The 20,288-nt window shown below is 38.3% G+C and overlaps 1 protein-coding gene across 4 annotated transcripts in view; it reads left to right on the top strand.

Moving 5' to 3' along the window:
* The window catches only part of USP6NL (USP6 N-terminal like), a 111,543-nt gene that overhangs the window by 52,934 nt on the left and 38,321 nt on the right, over window positions 1-20,288 (top strand). For all 4 annotated transcript variants that reach the window (XM_085082669.1, XM_085082677.1, XM_085082654.1 and 1 more), the window contains 2 exons: window positions 761-843; window positions 17,746-17,785. In XM_085082669.1, coding sequence (XP_084938795.1) covers window positions 761-843; window positions 17,746-17,785 — 123 coding nt within the window. The remainder of the gene's footprint in view (window positions 1-760; window positions 844-17,745; window positions 17,786-20,288) is intronic.

Raw genomic sequence — 20,288 nt, 5'->3', positions numbered from 1 at the left:
TGTTTCTGTGGCTCCTTCCTGCTTGGGGATTTAAGTCCTTAAACTCTTCCCTTTCTCCAATGTGGGTCCCTCCCACAGGCTGAAGTTCTCCATGAACTTCTCCATGGGTCTTTCCCATGGGCTGCAGTTCATCATGAGCTGCTCCAGCATTGGTCCCTCCCACAGGGTGAGTCCTTCAGGCTGCTCCAGTGTGGGTCCCCCGTGGGGTCACAAGTCCTGCCACCAAACCTGCTCCGGTGATGGGCTGGGCCTTGGCCAGTGGCAGGTCCATATTGGAGCTGGCTGACTTTGGATATAGGGGAGGCTTTCAGCAGCTTCTCAGAAACACCACTTGTAGAGCCTCCTGCTACTAAAACCAGGCCACACAAACCCAATACACTTCATGTTCTGAGTGGTGGTCTCTCTTCATACCCAGTGACCTGTGCAGAGCCCAGACCAGAAGCAGACAGAGCTGAAATGCAGTTAAACTTCTGCAAGCCTTCTGCAAGGCTGGCAATTGGAATGGAAGAGTGGGGCATGAATGAACACATAATTGAGGGAAAACTCAGTGCTGCATTATTTGACAACAGCTGTAAGTCAGCATGGACATTAATTCAGGACTGTGTGGGATATGCTCTTGCAGATGATTGTTCATGAAAGATGGACTTTGGACATGAAACGAATGGTTTAATGCTTTAAATGGTTGAATGCTGTCTTACATGTCTTAATTTATTGTGTCATAAAACATAATTTGGCTTTTTATTTTTTCCTTTCCCTTTAGGGACGTGAGGGTGCTCAGATTGAGCCGTGGGAAGATGCTGACTACCGTCTTTACAAAGTCACAGATAGATTTGGGTTTCTACAGTAAGTAACAAGCTTATAAAGAAAATAAGATCAAAATTGCAATAATAGCAATAAGATAAATTGCTACTATTAATAGTCAGGCTCTTTATTGTATTACCTATTTGGTGAAAGTATTTTTATGCCTTCTTAATAGATATTTTGGAAACTGCTGTGTAAGTGCTACTACTGGCTAATCTTTCACTGTGCTTTTCAATTCAGTTTCTATCTGTTTTTTTATTTCTGTAACTTGATCCTGCATAGGGAGTGAAATGTTTTCAAGTACTTTATTTGGGAATGAAAATTGATAGTCTACAGAAAAGATATTTCAAGCTGAATTGCAGATAAATTTTGGTTGTGAATAACTTAGTTGGATGTAAACAAACCTGAAATTCTTGGAAAGGTTTATAAAAATTTTGCTAAAATCTTTATATTTAAAAAGACCCCAACACATTGAGGTTACTCAATCGTTGTGTATGAACAACTGTGAATGTCAGTCCTTCAAAGACTAATATCTTTTGATTTAATACATTTTTTAACCTTACTGAAATCTCTCCTGATTTGGGACCTAATGTTGAATCTTTAAGTCAGAAGATGCCAGAATCCAGATGCAGTTCCCCTGTAGGTGCCTCGATTGTAGTGTAATCTCTGACTTTTTGGCAAACAGGGGATTAGAGTCTTAAACTGTAGTAGTGTTTTTGTGGTTGGCAGATGTAAATATCCAGCTTGCAGAAACTGGGCACAAGCTGACTTGCTACTTTTGATAGTATTAGGACTCTCTGGTGTTCTTGCTGTTAGGCATTATGTTTGAATACATGAAATGCAGTTAAAAAAAGTCAGTGATAATAGAAAACCTTAATAATACCTATGTAAATTATAGTATTGGGAAGGGGAATGGGGGTGTGTATGTTTTGTTTTTCAGGGGACTTTTCCACCCCTTCCTTCCCTTTTCTAATGTCATTGTTTTTGTAAGCTGTCAGTTAAAAAGTCATCTTTACCTGCAGACTGCTTGTGCTTCATTGGGGTGAATTAATTTGATGTATGACATTCAAACAGATTTGTTCTACACAAAGAGGTCCTTGTGTGGGTAAACCACAGCTGCAGCACCACGTGCCTGGTGGTGTAGCTGCAGTTGTAGCATTCCTAATGGAGAATAAATGTCAGAGTTATTTTATTTCTTGGGCAGGAGTAATGGAAACCACTGTAGGGTTCACCTCTGACTTCAGTATCCTTGTGAACTCCTGAACTTTTCTTGTTACTTGTATTGTGATACTTTTATTTTTATGTGTTGAGTATGAAGATTGTTACTCAAGTCCTCTCCAGTTGCTGCTGCTGTCACTCATTACCCCAGACCTCTTCCCCAGAAGCTCACCAACACAGAATTAATTCTCTATATAGTCAGCTTCAAGGGATGAAAGATGAAAGGTTTAAATTACATTAAGACTGCACAGGTTAACAGTGTATGCAGGTAATCTCTTCACTAATTGTGCCTATTTTTTAGCTTATCCATGTCTTGTTACAGGGCAGATTTCACCTGGGAATGTTCTCGATACTGCTTTATGATTGTTTAAGACAAATTGATTGCAAATGATGGTTTTATTGAGAAGCAAAATATCTCCTAATAGAAGAAATATAATTAGGATAAACATACCAACTGTCTTGCCCTGAAAAGACAATTTATATTGCACTATACATTTTAACTATGGCCTGTGTTCATGTGTGCTGTCATACTGGGCCTGCTGTGTCTGACAGAAACTCCTGTTCTGTGAGAGTTTGAAATGAAGCAGGATGTACCAAAAGCCTCAAATGGTTATCATCCTTGAGAGCCATAATTCCCTGTGACCTATCAGGTGTTTACAGTATAAATTAGCAAACAGGCTGATGCACATTGAATCTGGGGGCATTACCAAACTTACAGTGCCCTAGTTAAGGTGTACAGTGATTTGTAATCTTGTTTACAGTGACATCTTAAAATACTAAGAGCAATGTCTGTTGTATCAGGAGGGTGCTTGGTGTGAGGAACCTGATACAAGATTGGGGCTTGTTTTCTCAAGTACAGTAGGCTTTGATTACTATCAGTAGTTTTCTCTTTTTCCTTGTCTGTGTCTTGTTTGCAGATTTCCTTGGCTCTGTGAAGGGGCATTCAAAGTTCAGTTGATCGCTGATACAGCAGAAAAGATAATTTTGAGGGAATGAAGCACTCAGGCTGCCTGTGTAACTTTGCCACTGGGTAGAACATGGGAGAATGTAAAGACTACAGACATTTAAAGAGTAGTTTTGGTCTAGATCTACAGTTCTTCTGGTGTCCCAGTGTCCTTATTTGTGTGTTAAACTGGGAATTTGTAAACTTGTGGAACCTAAAGATGTAACACTTTTGACTGTCGTCCTGCTATACCAGTAGAAGTTTTTCAGGTTTTCTTCAGAGAACAGAAGGAGAGGTAAGGGGAAGGTGCGTTTTTATTTAACAGTGGAGAAATTGGATTGTGGTTGGGAACAGATACAACATCTCCCTTCAGGTGAAATTTGTCACTTTAACCTTCTTATAAGAACCTCAGTTGATATATCTGGCGTCTCTGACAATTCTAAGTATTGTAGTATTTCTTGTTTATACTAGTTAGGACCATCTTTACCCAATACTGTCTTAAATATTTATTAGCTGCTGCCTTCAGAACACAATTTCTTTGCTGCAGTACTTTATGTAGCAGTTCTGCAAATGAATGTGAATGTTCTAGTTAACTTTGGATATTAAAAGGAAATTGGTGTGGACAGGTTATTAAGATAGCTATTTAAAACAAAGAAACAAAAAAAAATGCTGAGTTAATACCTAATGAATTTAGGGAACAAGAAAGCATGTTCAGTGAGAAGTACCAGAGCATTATAATAACGAGACTTATTTGAAATGAATAAAGGGAAGTTCTGGAGGGAAGTTGGATGTGGGAAGAAGGTTTCCAGCAAAGCTAAGCTGTGAAATAACCTGCAGGGAGCCCAAGGGGATTGTCTCTTGAGACAGTTTAAGACCAGATTGTAGAAAACAGAATGCAGCTATGAGGAGTTTATTCAGTGGCACTAACTAAATTGCAGGAGGTATGAGCTACTCTGCTGGAAACATCAATTGTACATGAGAGTCATGCCAGGAACAGGAGTGAAAATCTCATTATTGGCTCAAGTATAGAAAATTTGGCCATTACCAACTACTGTTGTTGTAAGGTTGTAAGGAAGTGGTGGGTTGTGGTTTATTTAAGCCATGTGGTGTTGCAGGCAAACCAGTCTCAACTTGGGGAACTTTTTCCATAACTTAGTGCCAAATAACACGACATTCTGACTGCTGATTTGGATGCTGGGTAGGAACACTCCAAAACATAAAACTTCAACAGGCACCTCGAGGAAACACCTGTCTCCCCTCTGCCTCCAGGATAAACTTCCCTTGCTTTTTGTCACGGGTTATCCTTGGATCACCCCAGTTCCTTTGGTGAGGTGACAGTGCAGGAGGCTCTGCATATAATGACTTCTTTATGCTGCTCCTGGTTTCTTACTTGTTTTCACCTTCTGCTCCTTTGTGTTTTACATGTCTTCCTCCACCTGGGCATGGTGTGCCTCCCACTGGGAGTACATCTCCAGCCATGTTCCCAGTATCCCCTTCCACGTGTCTCTTCTGTCTCTCCAATTAGTATTGTTCCTTTTAATTAAGACAGACCTGTTTCTATCAGGTGCTGCTGGTCTTCGTCAGTGTCACCTGTTATACATGGAATAGTACATTAAATTCATACGTGAATTCAGTAAATATTCCTATTACATGGAATGCCCTATTAAAACATCACTCTTCACTTTCATAGTGTTTCTTTCAGAGAATCCCATGTCAGGGAGCTTGTCTTACTCGTGACCACAAATATTGAGAGAGCAGACCAGTATATTTTATTCAAGTGCACTGTGGTTACCAATAAACCTAAAAATATTTACAGGAAAAAAAATAGGCAGCAATATCCTTTCCCCAAAAAAAAACTCAGGCATGGTCCTTATTCAGTGCAAATTTGTTTTCCAGTAAAAATCCTGCTGGGCTGCTGATTTCACATGATAGTGCAGGAATGCTGAGCAGTCAGGCTGATGTGAAAAGTGCCATTCAATCTTAGAGGGAACATTTTTTCCTCTGAAGTCTAGCACCCGTGTCTATATATACAATCTGCCAGTGTTTTGATAAGATTGGATATTCTTCTCTAGGAAGTGCAGGAGATGGATGCTTCGTGCTGTGCCTGTAGCTGATGGGAGTCCAGCAGCCCATCTTGGGAGACTCCCATAGGGCTCAGATAAGCCCTAGCCTGTAATAGATGATTTTTGTGATCAAGTATTTTAGGAATGGGAGAAATGCCTAAGATCTCTACACTGATAGTCATAACAAAAACTGTTTTAGCTGTTTTTGGAAATGAAAAAGACAGAATGTGTTTGGTATTCATAAAAAATAAGGGGTTTGTTTAGTTAGATTTTCCTTTTGTTTTTTTTTGTTCCCTCCTCTTCTTGGATATGTTTCATCTTTTGGCCAACATTGTGTGAATGTTGACCCTGCACCCCACAAAAAACCAGTTCCTCTCTGTCCTGTCTTGGAACCTGGCTAAATTTTAAAGTAAATGTCCTCAGTATTTTCGCTGGGAACTGTTCTTTCGTCAGCCCTTTTCTTTACCTTGTAGATACTTCTGTTTGCATTTTTTCTAACAGCGGTCATTGATAAGGGAATAACTTCAGGGGAAAAAAAACTAAAGGAATTTCTGAGTGTCTTGAACCTCATAGCAGACATTCCACTAATGCTTTGGGATCTGGCATTTCCCCCACCCCCTCCTTGAATTCTTTAGTTGATTTGGTGCTGCTTTGGAATCGTTAAAAAAGCTACCAAAGTAAATACCTTATTCCTTAGGTGGTGGCGAGTTCCCCACTACGACTAGAAATGTTTTTAAAGGCATTTTACTTAAACTGACAGTTTATGTAATATCTGTATTGGTTTGTCTATTTAGATGTGACAATTATATGAATTATTTTTATAGCTAAAAATTATTAAAGGTCTTAAGGCAGCAAAAGAAAGTGAGAAATTCAAATGACTGTCAATATTTTTGAAAATAAATAAAAATTTAAGCTTTAACTGATGGTCGTTGAAGCACATACTTAAGGATTTATTTTTCATTAATACATATACTTGTATTTATTTTTTGTGAAACTCTTCAGTTAGCTATGATGGCAGAATAACTTTATTCCTTTCCCTTCCTCCCTGCCCCACATAATGTTAAGGTTGAATGGTCACAAGAGCATTGGCTGATTGAAGTTTGCAAAACAGCCCAAACTTTGTACGTGATCCCAAAGTAGGGTAGAAGCTGAGAACAGCATTTTGCAACTGTAAAAGGTCAACACCAGTTTAAAGAGCTGATCCTCTTTGGGGCCTTTCAACACCAGGCCAAAAGTCAGAGCAGGATAAGCTAAATGGCCTCTGTGTCTTCCTAGGATGGCACAGAAAGCTATAATTTGAGCTTATCTGAAAAGCATCTTCCTGCACTTAGGTCACCACACCAATATACTCCTGGTCAGGGTACTGCAGGTCCTGAGGGGCTTTGTACTGAAATCTGTAAAGCACCTAACAGCATCCCCCTGAGGATGAAGCATCAGCAAGGTTCATTGGTTTGGTAACTGTTGAAACTGCTGATTCCGGTCTTTCAATCAGATGCTGACCAAGCAAAAGTATTTAAAAAGGATAAAATGTCCCACACTTTTCATTTTTAGCTGGCAATAAGGATTTGTATTATCTGGTCTCTTACAAGCATCCTTGTGTGTATATTCTTGATGATTCTTTAATATTACTCTCTCTGTACTTCACCTGGCTGTGAGGGAGGTGTTCAGTTTTCTTTCATAAGAAAACTGTTCAAGACCACAGTTGTGCTTTTCTAAGTAAAATAAGAATAACATTGGTTTTTGGAATTTGGGGCAGGTACATCTCAAGTCCAAATATTGCTCATTGGAAAATACAGATTCTGACTAATATATTGTGGAAAGCATTCTAAATGTTCAGGAAACTGCAATTTATTTACTGCTACTTTCAAGAATTTTTTTCTTTCCATTGTTCATTGATGAATGCCAATAACAGAATTGTTCTGGTAACTTTAGATGACGAGCTGTGAAAATCATGGCAGCCATGACATCATTCAAAAAATTAGAAAGAACTTTCATTTCTTCAGCCTGCACCATATGAGTTCTTTTCAGACCTTGTTATTATCAAGCTTTGTGTGAACTTACATTAATAATTGTTATCTTATAGCAATAACCAACATTGTCAGATTTTGTGCTCTGACTTGGCTGATTCAGTTTAAACATGCTTTTCCTTTTACTATCTGCTCAGTAAATGGAAACTGGGGATGTATGTTTACTGTGGCAGATGCTCTTATGGTAATAAATATTCCAGGATCAGCATAGTGAGATTGGGCAGATTGGAGGTTAATTTTGCAAGGCTGTTCATGTGGGTTTTTATCCCCTAGAGAATAAAAAATGGTACAATAGTGGTAGAAAGTACTGATGTGGTCTGCCTCTCCATCCTATTCATGAGGCTCTCTCCAAAATTTGGGTTAGATTCTTGTGCTGCTCTTACAGTAGCTCTGTGCTGATTCTGATGGAATTGTACCAATTCACAGCAGCTGAGAATGTGACTCATAGCCTCAGTCTTTATCCCATGAGCCTGTTAAAGCAGTGAGCATGCTTTGAGAATAGTTTGCTAATGATGGAGATTAGCACATTGCCAGAGGCGCTTTTCAAATAGCAGAATTCATTCTTCCTTTTGCTGAGATAGACCTACCTGCTCTTCTCCATCAAACTTCATTCTTTAAAAAAAAATGTACTGCATTTTTATTAGCTCTAATGCATTTCTACAGCTTGTTCCAAAAATGAGTTAGGGGAGCAAAGAAATGGAGAGCTCAGTCAAGGATTGAGGTACTCCATTAAATGTCTCCAAATGAAACTACTGATTTTTTTTTTTTTTCCCCCTCCAGTATTACTATTTTACCCTGAACTTTTTGATAGGGAGCAATATGATGAGCAACCAGTTATCCCCTCTTGGATTCCATTTCTTGGCAATTTTTGTGTAGCCTTACTGGAAAATAGTTCTTGTTTCTGAAGTATTCTGTGTGCATTCCTTAATGTTTTCTCCCAATATGCCTGTTGAACCATGTGTCCAAGAGCAGTATCTCTTGCACAGCACTCTGTGCTGATTTGGATGGGCACACAAGTGAGTTCTCTCCAGATAAGAGCTGTAAGGACAGCTCTCTGAGGGTTCTTGGCAGCAAAAGAAATTATGCTGAGGTTTTGGGTAATAGCAGTTAAAGAAAGAAGCATGGTTGATGTAACTTGGTATTAATCAAAGAAGCATTAAAAAAATAGGGATTTGATATAACTTTAATTTCACATTTTTAGTAGGAGAGTCATAGAATCATCAGGGTTGGAAGAGACTTAAGATCTTCAAGTCCAGCTGTAAACCCAGCACCATCACATTAACCACTAAACCACATCACCACTGCCAGATCAGGATGCCTCTTAAACACCTCCAGGGATGGTGACTCCACCACCTGCCTGGGCAGCCTGTTCCAATGCCTGACCACCCTACCAGCAAAAATTTTTTTTCTTAAATCTAATCTGAATCTCCCCTGTCTCAGCTTAAGGTTACTTCTGTTTAAGGTCATTAAGTCTGCACATCAAAGCTTAAGGAAAGAGCTCCAAGGTTACTAGGACAGCTGCAAAGTTCCTGTTCACAGTGACATGCAGCCACCATCCTGAGTTTTCTAGGTACAGCAAATATTACCAAACAGGTTAAGTGACATGGTGATGTACTAAAAGAGCAATGAAATTATTATTCTTAGCGACTCAATCATAAATGTGATTCTTACTGTATTAGATTTATCCTGGTCATTCAACAGGGAGTTTCTGTCATTTTCCTCTTCTCAGCTTTTGTGAGACAGGGTCAGACCCTCTTGTTGGGAGAGTGGCTAAACTGCTCCCTCCCTTGGGAAGAAGTGTGGCAAGTTCAGCCTCTTACTGCTGCCAAAGTCAAATACTCATTTAAAAGAAAGTTCAGATCTCTCTTGTTAGAGAAAAATTGTGCATTTCTCATCTCTTTCTCCTAAATACACAAATATGCCTCATTTTGACTGTCTAGAATTTTTCATGTGGCATTATAAAGATTTGCCATGAGGGCTCCACTGAACTCTGTTCTCTCCACTGGAGTCTTGTATTATGTGCTGTGGATTCTGCCTTCTAATATGTGATACACTTGCTTTGACTGATTTTGCTCCAAAATAGTCATTGCTAATCATCATATTTGAGGAATTGCTGTTAAAGAAAAACAAACAACCCACGAATTTCAGCTCTAAACAGAGCTGAACAATCTTTCCTTTTGCCCTAATATACCCTGAGGATATTATCTTTATTTAAGGAGAAAAGTGGTAGTTTTCTTGGGTTAGTAATTGATATTCAAAATGCTTTTTTTTGCACCCATCTTCCTAGCATTGGACAAATCCTTTTTTTTTTTTTTTTTTTCTTTTCTGTGCTTCCATGGGGGATTACTTTTAAAATAATATATTAATTGCATTTCCATATGACAAAACCTGTTTTGAAAACACAGCAAACCCACTGTTTATCAGTTATGGAATTCATGATAAGTTGAAATGAATCCCTGCTTATTGTGCAGTTGTGAAGTGGTGAGATTGTTTCAGAGACCAGGGTAAATAGCTAATTTTATTTAAATGTCCCTGACAGTGGAAGAGTACGTTGGACCTGCTGTAAAATTTGCTTAGTCCTGTCCATTCTATCAGAGTTTAGAGCTTTGCTTCCATGACAGACAATGAACATTGTTTTATGAATTTATCTGCACTTGTGGTGGTGATTGTGTTGTGAGTCTTCTCTTTGCATTCATGCGTTTGAATTTGTGTGCAAAAGCATGAGCTGTCCATGGCAATTTGCAGTATTTGCTTCCTTAAAGCGAAGTCTTGTTTTGCAACAGCATGTGGTCAGAAGTGTTGCTTTAGAAGGTATTTTGGTTTATTACAAGGAACTCTTCAGTTGTTGTTGTTGTTCACTTTTTCTCACACTTGGTACTTTAAAAAGTACTCTTTGTCAGCCTGATGGTCAAAAGTGGTTGTTTATTCAAAGCTGTTCCATGAAAATTGCCTAAACCAGACCTAGCAAGGGAAGAGGAACCAGACCTTCTCTGTCAGATGGTCACCTGTGAGCTTTACAATTTGTATATACTTGTCTTTATCACTTGTGGATTTGTGGGACTTCACCAGGAGAAGGAGGAAGTGCCTAGAAATTACGTGTCTAAAAGTTAACAATGATTTTTTCTGTGACTTGGACATTGAATTTAATTTCTTTTGCGGAAGTATTTAAAATGTTCTTGTCTTTAATGTTTTGGTTGTCTTCCCTTCCCCCTTGTGTTGTCATGGTGATCTAGTGTGTGGTTCTACTACTCTCCTTTCATGCAGGTTCTTCCTGTGGAAGGAAGAAATGTTCTGTTGGTATTTGCTATAATTCAGAATGGTATGGTCTTTTTTTTTCTTTCTAAAACTGTGTCACAGTGTTACCCATTTCTTTGGCTTAGCTTTATTCTAAGCTTATTCGTAGGACTAGAGTTTAAATTTGAATTTTAAATCCATTCTTTCAGCTGAGTTAGTCCAGGCTGTCACATCAACAATTCTCTGTGGATACAGAAGGAAATGAGGTGAATGCAATCCTGCAGATTTGATGGCAAACACAAAAATAAGCTACTAGATAATTCTGCCAGCTAAGGACATGTGTTTTTTTAATGTGTTTTTTTTTAACAGCTGCTGCTGCTGCTTGATTTGAGTAAAAGATGAGATTCCTACTACACCCGCTGTGTAGTAGGAATTCAAAAAGTACTTCCTTGTATGAAAAGAGCTATTAGGTAGGAGAACTGAAAAAATGATTGAGTATGTTAATATGGTTTAATTTATACAACATTCATAAAGCGATATGCAATAGTTTTGAGTCACTGCTTAAGCTCTAAAACATAAGTATTTAGCATAATCATTATTACCTCATATATTTTCTACTAAATTTAGCATTTATAGAGGATTAAAGTAGTAGAATATAGGGAATGGCCAGAGTGTGTTTCACTGGCACAGATTGTTAAGAAGGCTAAAGGAGGGAACAGTTTTTAGTAGTGCAGAGCTGCTGTTACTCTTGACCCAATGAAGAACCACCAAAAAGGGATTTGAGACCACTGAAGTTTATTTCATCAAAGAAGCAAATGTAGGTACATGATTCTTTGAGCTTCAGCAGTGAACAAGTATATATTGCTGGAACAATGCCATCTTAGTTAATTTATGTTGAAATACACTTTTCATAGCACATGAATTTTGATGCAGAAGAAGCTGCCAACATGCAAACCATGGATCACTAATAATTTATGGTGTGAGTGATCTGCCCAGGAACTAACCTTTGAGCAGTACTTCAAAGCAGGAGATGTGTGTTTAAGGAAAAATCCTAGGTGTTTTAGACATTTCTCAAATGTAAATTAGAAGCAAGGCATTTTCTTTCATTTACCTTTTTTACTCTCGAGAATTTTAAGGTAGCTTAGACTAATTTTTCTTTTTATAAAAATGTGGTTCTGAGAAGACATTTTTAACCTTAGTGTTCATTTATATACAATTAAAGTGACATAAAAAATCACTAGAAAAGCTGATGTGCTCAATTAAGCAGATTATAAATTGTCTCAAAGGTTTTCTGGTTCCAAGCTGGGAAAACTTGAAAGTTAGCATATAGAACATGCCTTTCTAGAGACATTTTTCCTAAAAACACAGGAAAGCACGTATTTTTAGCATTTGGCAGTGAAAACACAGTTCAGTGGTTTTTTGCTAGGAATTTCTTGTTAATTTTTTATGTTGGCAATAAAAACTTCACAGCAAAGTCATCTTCTCCCAGGCAGCAAAGTGCTTTACTAAAAAGTCACCATTTTGAGATTTAATTGAATTTGATAAAAATTTTGATTTTATTTTATCTCATCTGTCGCAGTGTGCATTGCTTGAGACTTTCTGGACAGGACCTACGTATTTATGGCACTGTGCTGTGCAAGTTGGCTGCAACATCCACAGAATCCACAAATAATAATTGCAAATAAAACCTAGTCACAAAATCACATGTGGTCCAATCTTTTGCCAGCATTAAATTCTTTCTTGCAGCATGTTTCCTGATAATTATATTGTGGAATGTCACATTGGCTTATCCCATATGTTAATTAATTGCTTTGGCTTGCTTATGAATTTTAACAAAACTTCTGAAAGCTGTTTTTTAATCTGCTGTAGTCACTACCCCCATACTGTGCAGAGGTTGTTGAGTGAAAATTCAAAGTGGATGATTACAGTACCAGGGCTCCAATTATTTTGAGGGACAGACTCAAATCAAAATTAGGAGTTTGTAAGTAAATTGTGAAATACAAGGAAGGAGGTGAGCCACAGAATTTTATCTGTGAAAAAACAGCTTTCTTAACCTTTTCCTTAATATTTTCAGAAATATTTTTCATATATTATTGGTTTTGAAAATAACACTTTTGCTTTAATTTCCTTTCAAAAGCCAGAAGAGTAAAGCAATTTTCATAGTCAGGATTCCTCTGAAAATTACCTTGAAGGTGTGATTGTGTTGCAAAGCACTGCTGCAGATATCCATAGTACCATGTATTGCCCTGACAGCTTTATGTGCCATGCATCAGACATTGAGGGGGAGGCAGATCTAACAGAACACCTCCTTAGTGTGTTTATCACTGTGGAATTGGTTTCCCAGTGTAAATATACTCCTTTTTTTGTTTCTAGTAAAGCCATAGACTCCTTCAACTCAGTTCTGACAAATCACACAGCTTAAAAACTGCACCTATTTGGGAAGATTTACTTTTTCCTAATACATCTGGAGAGTGTAATGGTGCAATTTGTTAGTCAGTAATCTGAGTTTCATATTGTATAGCAAAACAACTCCATTTGTACCAAAGCTCTTTGTGCTCAGACACCTGTCAAGTGAATTCTTCCCTTCTCATACCTTACCTGTGCATGATCACTCATGAATTTATTTCATGTCACTTTTGGATTTGAGTTTTATACCTTATTAATGTTTTTGTGGATGTTTCACTCACAAATTTCATGAACATGAAGGTTTCAGAATTATACAAATTATTTAAATTTTTTTTGTATTTCCTTCAAAATAAGTCTCCGGATAGTAGCAAGTATGTTTTCCTCATGGATTTAAACATTTAACAGTGCATCAAAAATGACAAGCTGAATGCACAGCATTTGTTTCTTCATCATTAACTCAATGAGATCATGAAGATAATGTTCTGCAAGAAAATTATCCCATGTTATATTTAAAATTTGACACCAGATATGATTTCAAAATACTTTTCATTTAAAATGAAACTGTGCAGTGATACAAGGTGATGTTATTGCACTTAGAGTAGTTTGAGGGGAGCATGAGAAAATAATTGAGGAATAGTTTGAGAAAACTTTTTGCATAGGCACTGCTTTGCAGGTTTTTTGAGGATTGAAGTTTTTTAATGGTTGTGTTACACTGAGTTCAGTAATACAGGAATATTGAATGTAATTGACTTTTTAATTAGATAACTTGCATGTATCACAGTTATTCTCACAAATATTTAATGATAATGAGCTCCAAAGTTCTTCACAGTGCCCTGGCCAGTTCTGTCTGGGTAAGACAGACTAGAGCAAGTTGAGAGAGTTTTTAAGCAAGTATTGTGTTCTGAAGTAGAAGTTATGAGAAATAAAAATACAACTTACCAAAAGATTTTGAACATTACAATTCTTCAGGCATTTGTAGTATTTTTTGCCTTATTGTGGTCAATTTTTGCCACTTTTTCCCCCCTGCAATGAGAATTTCATTGTCAGGCCTTGTCCAACTTGTAACTGTGAAGAAATGAATTGATCCTCTGGAATTCAGAGTTCTGGGGTGATCGGTGTACCAAGGTTTCCAATGATTGCACTAAATATCTTCCACCCTCAACTGAAGCTGCAAAGGACAGAGGAAGCTTTACATTTCTTAAACCTTAGCCAAACTAGAAGCAGGAAAATGCTGTGATTTGAGTCAGCAGGGAACATACTTGGGATTTAAATTCAAATGTAGGAAAAGAATAAATCTATTGACTGTCTAATGTGAGAAAGTCTTTTCCTTGTGTTTGTATTGAACAAATACATCAAAGTGCTGTTTAAGGATGACTGATTTAAGCAGCAGCAGTGGGTAAGGGACTGTAGGCTTGTTAAGTCTTAGAATTTTCAATTTATTTCAGCTACCAGTGTTACTTGAGGCTAATTATAATGCATGCTGTAATGGTCAAAACCATAGATCTGCATATTTAATGTTCTGACGGGACAGATACTTATGCATTTGACATAGTTATTTTTTAAAGTTTTCTTGAAACATTCATGAAAACTTGTGTTAGCCATCGTGATGGATTTAAAGATGTAAGATCTTTAAGATGTAAGATCTGTAAGAATGTAATAAAAAAAGGCACTTTCAATCAAGGCCAGTAAATGAAATCTTGTGTCTTTGAACTTAGAGACCTTCTCACCAGAAGGTGGAAGTAGTCCAGACTGAAAGATGGGCAGATAGTTTCTGCAGCACCAGCACAAAGCCAAGTTCCAGTCACACCTTTGAATCCAATATTTGCTTTCTTCCAGTGAGAGGCCTTCAAGGAACCTCCTGGTTGGATGACCATCAGGCCCTTTACTGTAGTTGGGATTTGATCTTGCAGTGTTTTGCAGCTCCCAAACCTGGAGACAATATCTGCAGCCCTTTCTCTTGGTTCTGTAACCCCAGAGCTGCTTGGCAGTGACAGGCAGAGCCCTGAGCTGCTGCAGCTGGGAGCTCTTGTCTTCATGGCAAGGCACAGACCAGGTGGAGTGACTCTTGATTCTGGCTCATTCAACAGCTGACTTTACCTACTTCAGATTTTACTTTAGTATGGACAGCAGAGTGTTAAGATCTCATTTCTGACAAGTGAGACCTTATTTTCATTACTTCAGTTAAAAGCATCCTCTTTTGGATGTCCAGGATTTTATGGTTCCCAGCTAATTATGTTAGTTAATTCTGTTCTTTCTGTATCCCCTAAATGAATATTACTTGAGTTATTAAAGGAAAACAGGCATCTTAGGATATAGCTATATTGTGTTAATATTGTTTACTACTTTCCATTATTATTTGGTGAAATATGCAGATTAAAACCGTGGAGAAATACAAGTTTAAATAGACTGGGAATGGTTGGAGGAGATTTGTTTTTAAGGAAGTAATTAAGGTGTAACAATATTAGATTGGCTGGGCTGGGGAAGGAAGGGGATGGTGAATCATTATAAAGAAAAAATAGAAGGTATTATAAATTAACAGATTCATAGACATTAATTTATTTTGTGTCTGATCCTGCCTAATAAAAAGAAAAGTCTCTAAGGCTCTTTTGCATAGAAAGCACATACACTAAATGGATATGTATTTATTTAAAATACCTTTAGGGGCTTGGGAGAGTTTGTGTGCCCACTCTGCCTTTCCTTCAATCCCTGCAGGATAGATTTGGAGGTTTACACACGAGTATATGGGCATAGTTGGTGCCATCTCATTAGTGGAGAGGAAGATCTCCAGGAATTCCTGCATGTCCAGAGAGTTACTGAGCAGCCTGGGGCGATTAATTTGGCTTCTGTGCTGTTTGCCTGGTGCTCAGCAGCATCTTGGGGAATAAAAACATGGGGCTGCCATAATGTGCTGCTGTGGAATTTTAGTGTAGCTCTATGGTGTTAGTGCAGAGCTAAAAAATAATGAGCAGCATGAGCATAAATTTGATGTTGGGTTAATTTAGTGTCAGCTTTCCAGGACATGAGGGCTCCTGCTTCTTTTCCTGCTCGGGAGGTTCAGCCATGCCTTTTCTTTGTACATTAATGGTAACTTGCAAAGTTAGCTGTGAGCAGTTCTTAATAAATCACTGCAATTCATTCTCCCTTTGTGAAAAGTAAGATTTGATTAGTCGTCCATGTGCTCAGCTTCCATGCCAGTGTGAAGATAAGCTGTCAAGTGGTACCAGTTCAGCAGAGGAGCTGCTGAGGCTGGTGTGAGTCCGTGGGGATGCAGAGCTGTCAGATCCTTGTCTTGCACACTGCAGGCAGCACTGGAGGAAAAAGAGTTTGTTGTGTGCACAGCCAGCTGCTGGTGTGACCTCTCAGGGCTGTGAAGAATGAGGCTGCTGTGGGAGGCTTATGGAGTGAAGGCAGTGCCTGCAACTGTCACTGAAGAATTGGAAATTTTAAGTGGTGTGAGAAGGCGTAGCATTCCTTGTATATCAAACCAAACAACAACCACCCCCAGCAGATTGCATGAAATTGGTATTTTTCATCCCCTTTGCTTTTTCTCCCATTTAAAATAACAATTTCTAGGTGATATTTGGCATGCAAAGGTCCTGCTTTCAGTAGGTTTAGTTATATGAGAGCGTGCACAACACTACAATTTTGTTAACATTTACAGCCTCAAATAACACTGACTGTAGGTTGTCTCTAGTGTGTTAGATGTTGATCACAATCACGATTTCGTTGGTTTTGATGTTGTTCACCAAGAAAACTTTCAGATATTTGTTTAGTGCTTCTAAGTGAGCGATTTATGCTTTTTGCAATACTGCTCGAAAAGAACAGTCTTTTGGTTTTAAAATTAGTTTCTGGGCTGTGGGCTGGAAACTTTGACATGTGTGTGTGTGGTCTCTGTGAAAGTGTTGATGGGAGCAAGTTTTTCCATTAGGTGTAGTGGTTCAAATGTGTTTCTTTATTCAAATAGAACTTCTTAATCTGAAACAGCATCTTATAAATGAAATGAGATTGAATACAATTCAAGCATTTTGCATCAGTGTTCTTACCTTGACTGCAGCATTAACTTCTGTAGCCTTCCCCAAGGTCACCCTTGCACAGAGTGGATACAGGTCTAAAATACTGGGGTTTAATGGCCTCACTGTAGAAAGCTATAATGGTGTGGGTATAAGGGGTTTTTTCATAATACCAAGACTCAGTAGGAATTTTTAAAAGTATTTCCCATGTTTCCTGTGTTTTAGTGCCTTTTAAACATGGTTTTGTTGGGTGTGTTATTTATCTGACCTCTAGAGCACAAGGGAGTTGCTTCTTACAGATGAGCTGCTGTGTTTTCAGAAGCTGCAGGGGAAGGCAGGCTCACTTGGCATCAAAGTGGTCCAGTTAATTTTGGGATGAAAAACACAAATTTCTTTGATAAGAAAAACAGAAGTTAGAGTCCTCAGAATGAAATGAAAGTAATGGAAAGTTTGAAGGTGTATCTGGTCAAAGGTTGCTTTTCAAGCTTTCAATTCCTACACTGCCTTTTTAGGCTTAGGGTAAGAAGTGAAAAGACTTCAATTTGTAGTATTAATTAGGTACCTAGTAACAAAACTGATTTTTTTTCTGCTGCTTCCTCCTTGTTACTTAGAGTGAGTTTTGTTGTTTTGAGAAAATGTGAGTTAACTCTCCTGAGTCACGCAAAGTCTCAGTGCCTTTCCTTGAGCACAGTAGTAAAGGAGGAACTCCTTTTTTTTTTTTTTAAATTGGTAAATCAGTTAGCAATAGTATGGTTAAATGAAACAAAAATCATTTGGGTTTCAGTTCAGTAGTACAGCACAGAGTGCTTTTACAGAAGAAAAAATAAGTTACTGACTTAAGCTATGCAACGTTTTTCTTAAGTTATGAAACTATTTTGATTTAAAATGCTAGTTCTGTACTTAAAATATTAGTTCTTCTTTACAGTTCAAAATTCTTCTTCACTTGTTATGACAAATTGCTGCTATAAATGATGACTTGTAAGAACCTATGCAGAAATTTTGTGCCAAGATTAACTGACTAATATAAACTTTTTTTTTTTCAGTCCAGAGGAGCTTCCTGTCCATGATGCAGTCATAGAAAAGGTAAGTCTGCTGTCCTCCAGGTTTTTTTACCAGGAAGTAAACATTTACAAATTTACAGATTTTAAAAGTATAAATAATTGTGAAATGAGTTAATGAAGTGTTTTAGTGGTTTGTATCTCCAAAGAAGTCCATTCTAAGTCCCCTAAGAACTGTTGTCCTTGAGGCCACATTAACTCTCCCTCAGATCCCTTTGGGCTCACTGGTTCTTACATTCACTCCTGTCGATGAGATATGAATTTTCCTCGCCCTTTATGTGCTGTAGTGAAGGAAATGGAGCTATTTAAGAGCTCACACTCAGCTCTGCCCTGAAAGAGTGAGAGCTGTTGTCCCTGTGCCAGGAGCTGTCACCATCCTGTACTGGGGGGATGATTGTGGGAGTGAGCTGGTGGCACTGACACCGAGGGGTGCGAGATGTGCACTCCCATCCTGAGCAGTGTGGGAGCTTTGCTGTTTTGGGAAATGGTGACAAACATCCTGCTGCCACTACAGTGTGGTGACCTCCCCTGTAATGCTGAGTTACTGAGCTGACTAGCTGATGCAGGTCTGGTCCAAAAATCCTTCTGCTGCTGGAGGGTACTGGAGAAGTAGTTTGACAGCTGATATGTTGGGAATGTGGAAAGCAATAAAAATAACAGGGAACAGAATTCCTACTTGTTTGGGCCTAATTACTATTAGTATTTCCCCTTGGTCAGTCGGGTCTGTTGGTATCTCCAAGACCAAATCAGATCAGTAAACTCAAGATAAAATATTTTTAAAGCTCTAAGTTTAAATTAGCCCTTTTGGCTGCACAAATCAGTAGAATAAATGGAAAAAGGATGGAACAACTTACTCCAAGGCAGCTCAACTCCCTGAGTGTTAAGAGCAGCAGTGCTTCTGAAAATTAATTACTTTGAGCTTCAATTATATATTGAGGCTAGTAAGAGATGCTTACTGTAAAAGAATGGAACTTGTGAGTCCCTTTTGTTTTGCCTTGGTTCATGTGTGGTTTTGCATACACAGCCTGAAATAGCTGTGTTTTCCTGCCATGTTTCATTACATTTAATAACACAGTGAGTGTATGTATAATTTCATTTCCATCAGAAGGACACAGCAGGGGGGTGAATCTCTGAGCAGAAATATTAGGCAGCTTGCAGTTACTGTGGTGGATGAGTTTTGAAGCTCTGATTCAGTGTGGCTTTGTAGTTAGCCTTAAATTATTGGGGGGAAAATAGTGTCTCAGTTCTCTGTCCAAAATTGTATTCATGCTGTCTCAGACAAAGTGTCAGCATAGAAATTGTATTTATGGAGTCAATGTTAAATTGCAAGTCTAGTGTGTTTTTATAATCATCCAGTGATGCTCCTGCATTAGACTCCTGGTTACACTCCTGATGGTATCCTGACCTCTGCTGGTCTGAGCTTTATCTGGCTCTTGTCAGCAGGGTTTGAATCTTTGCAGTTGCCAAGATACCATTCATAAGGATTACTGTGTTATGTTAATGTGGGCTAAGATTAAAAGCTTTCTGTAGAATGTGTTTTGAAGTCACTTACTCTGGAGAACCATTTATGTTCTCCTTTTGCCTTATTTATGAATTTTATAAAATATTCGTAACTCAAGTTTTCATTTCATTTGCAACTTATGTAAAGGGTTGATGTCCTTGTGAATTCGGAATCTGTTCTCCATATCCAAAAAAACCTTAGGCTGGGATTCCTGTGTGTGTACTTGTGTGTGTGTATTTTTGCTCATAATATCTTTACTCTGCATTCAAAGCAATAATTGGTAATTTCAGTGCTTCATTACTTTGCTGCACATTTGATGGTTTAAATGCAATGAATCATTGTCCTTTGTTATGAACGGTTTAACCTTGAGATTAATAATCCAGCACATCTCAGATAAAACTAGGAAAGATTTTCAGGAGGAGAGAAGGAGCCAGAGAACTGACCTCAGGAAATCTAGAGTCTGTGTCTGGCTCTGGTTTTGAAGTTCAGTGAAGTGTTTTGTAAGTCATTTTCAGTTTGTTAGGTTTTGTCATTGGTTTACTTGGTTATAAATTCTCTGGGGAACAGTTCAGCAAGTTCTGGTTTTGTTGAGGCTTCTGCTGAAGCATTGCTTTAAGCCTCAGCCCTGTCACACGTGCTCTCTGGGAAGGTGGAGTGCTGCACACGAGGGATGCTTGCCAGCTTCATGCTTTTTTTGCTTTCACTAGTGCATTGTTTACTGACATGAGAGTGGGAAACCAGCTCTGTGTCAATTAGGGATTCTGTTACTCCCAGTGGCAAAAATGCTTCAAAGTGTAAAATGTACTCAGAAGACACATAAATGGATTCCTTTTTTTTCTTTTTTTTGGTGACAACTACATGAAACTTGCCTGAAAGAGCAGCAGCAATGTCCCTCTGCTCTGCAATGAGCTGCCTCAGATCTGTCTGTGTTTTCAGTGTTGTACCTGTTAGACATGAAAGTGAACATAATGTAGACAGGGAAAGAAATAGCTAGAAGTTTTCAACAACTGAACACAGCAATAATTGC

The sequence above is a fragment of the Lichenostomus cassidix genome, chromosome 1Aa, assembly GCF_008360975.1.
Source record: "Lichenostomus cassidix isolate B80296 chromosome 1Aa, HeHo_3.0, whole genome shotgun sequence".
Lineage (NCBI taxonomy): Eukaryota > Metazoa > Chordata > Aves > Passeriformes > Meliphagidae > Lichenostomus > Lichenostomus cassidix.
The sequence above is the reverse complement of the archived record's forward strand: the minus strand, read 5'-3'. Positions and strand labels throughout refer to the sequence as shown.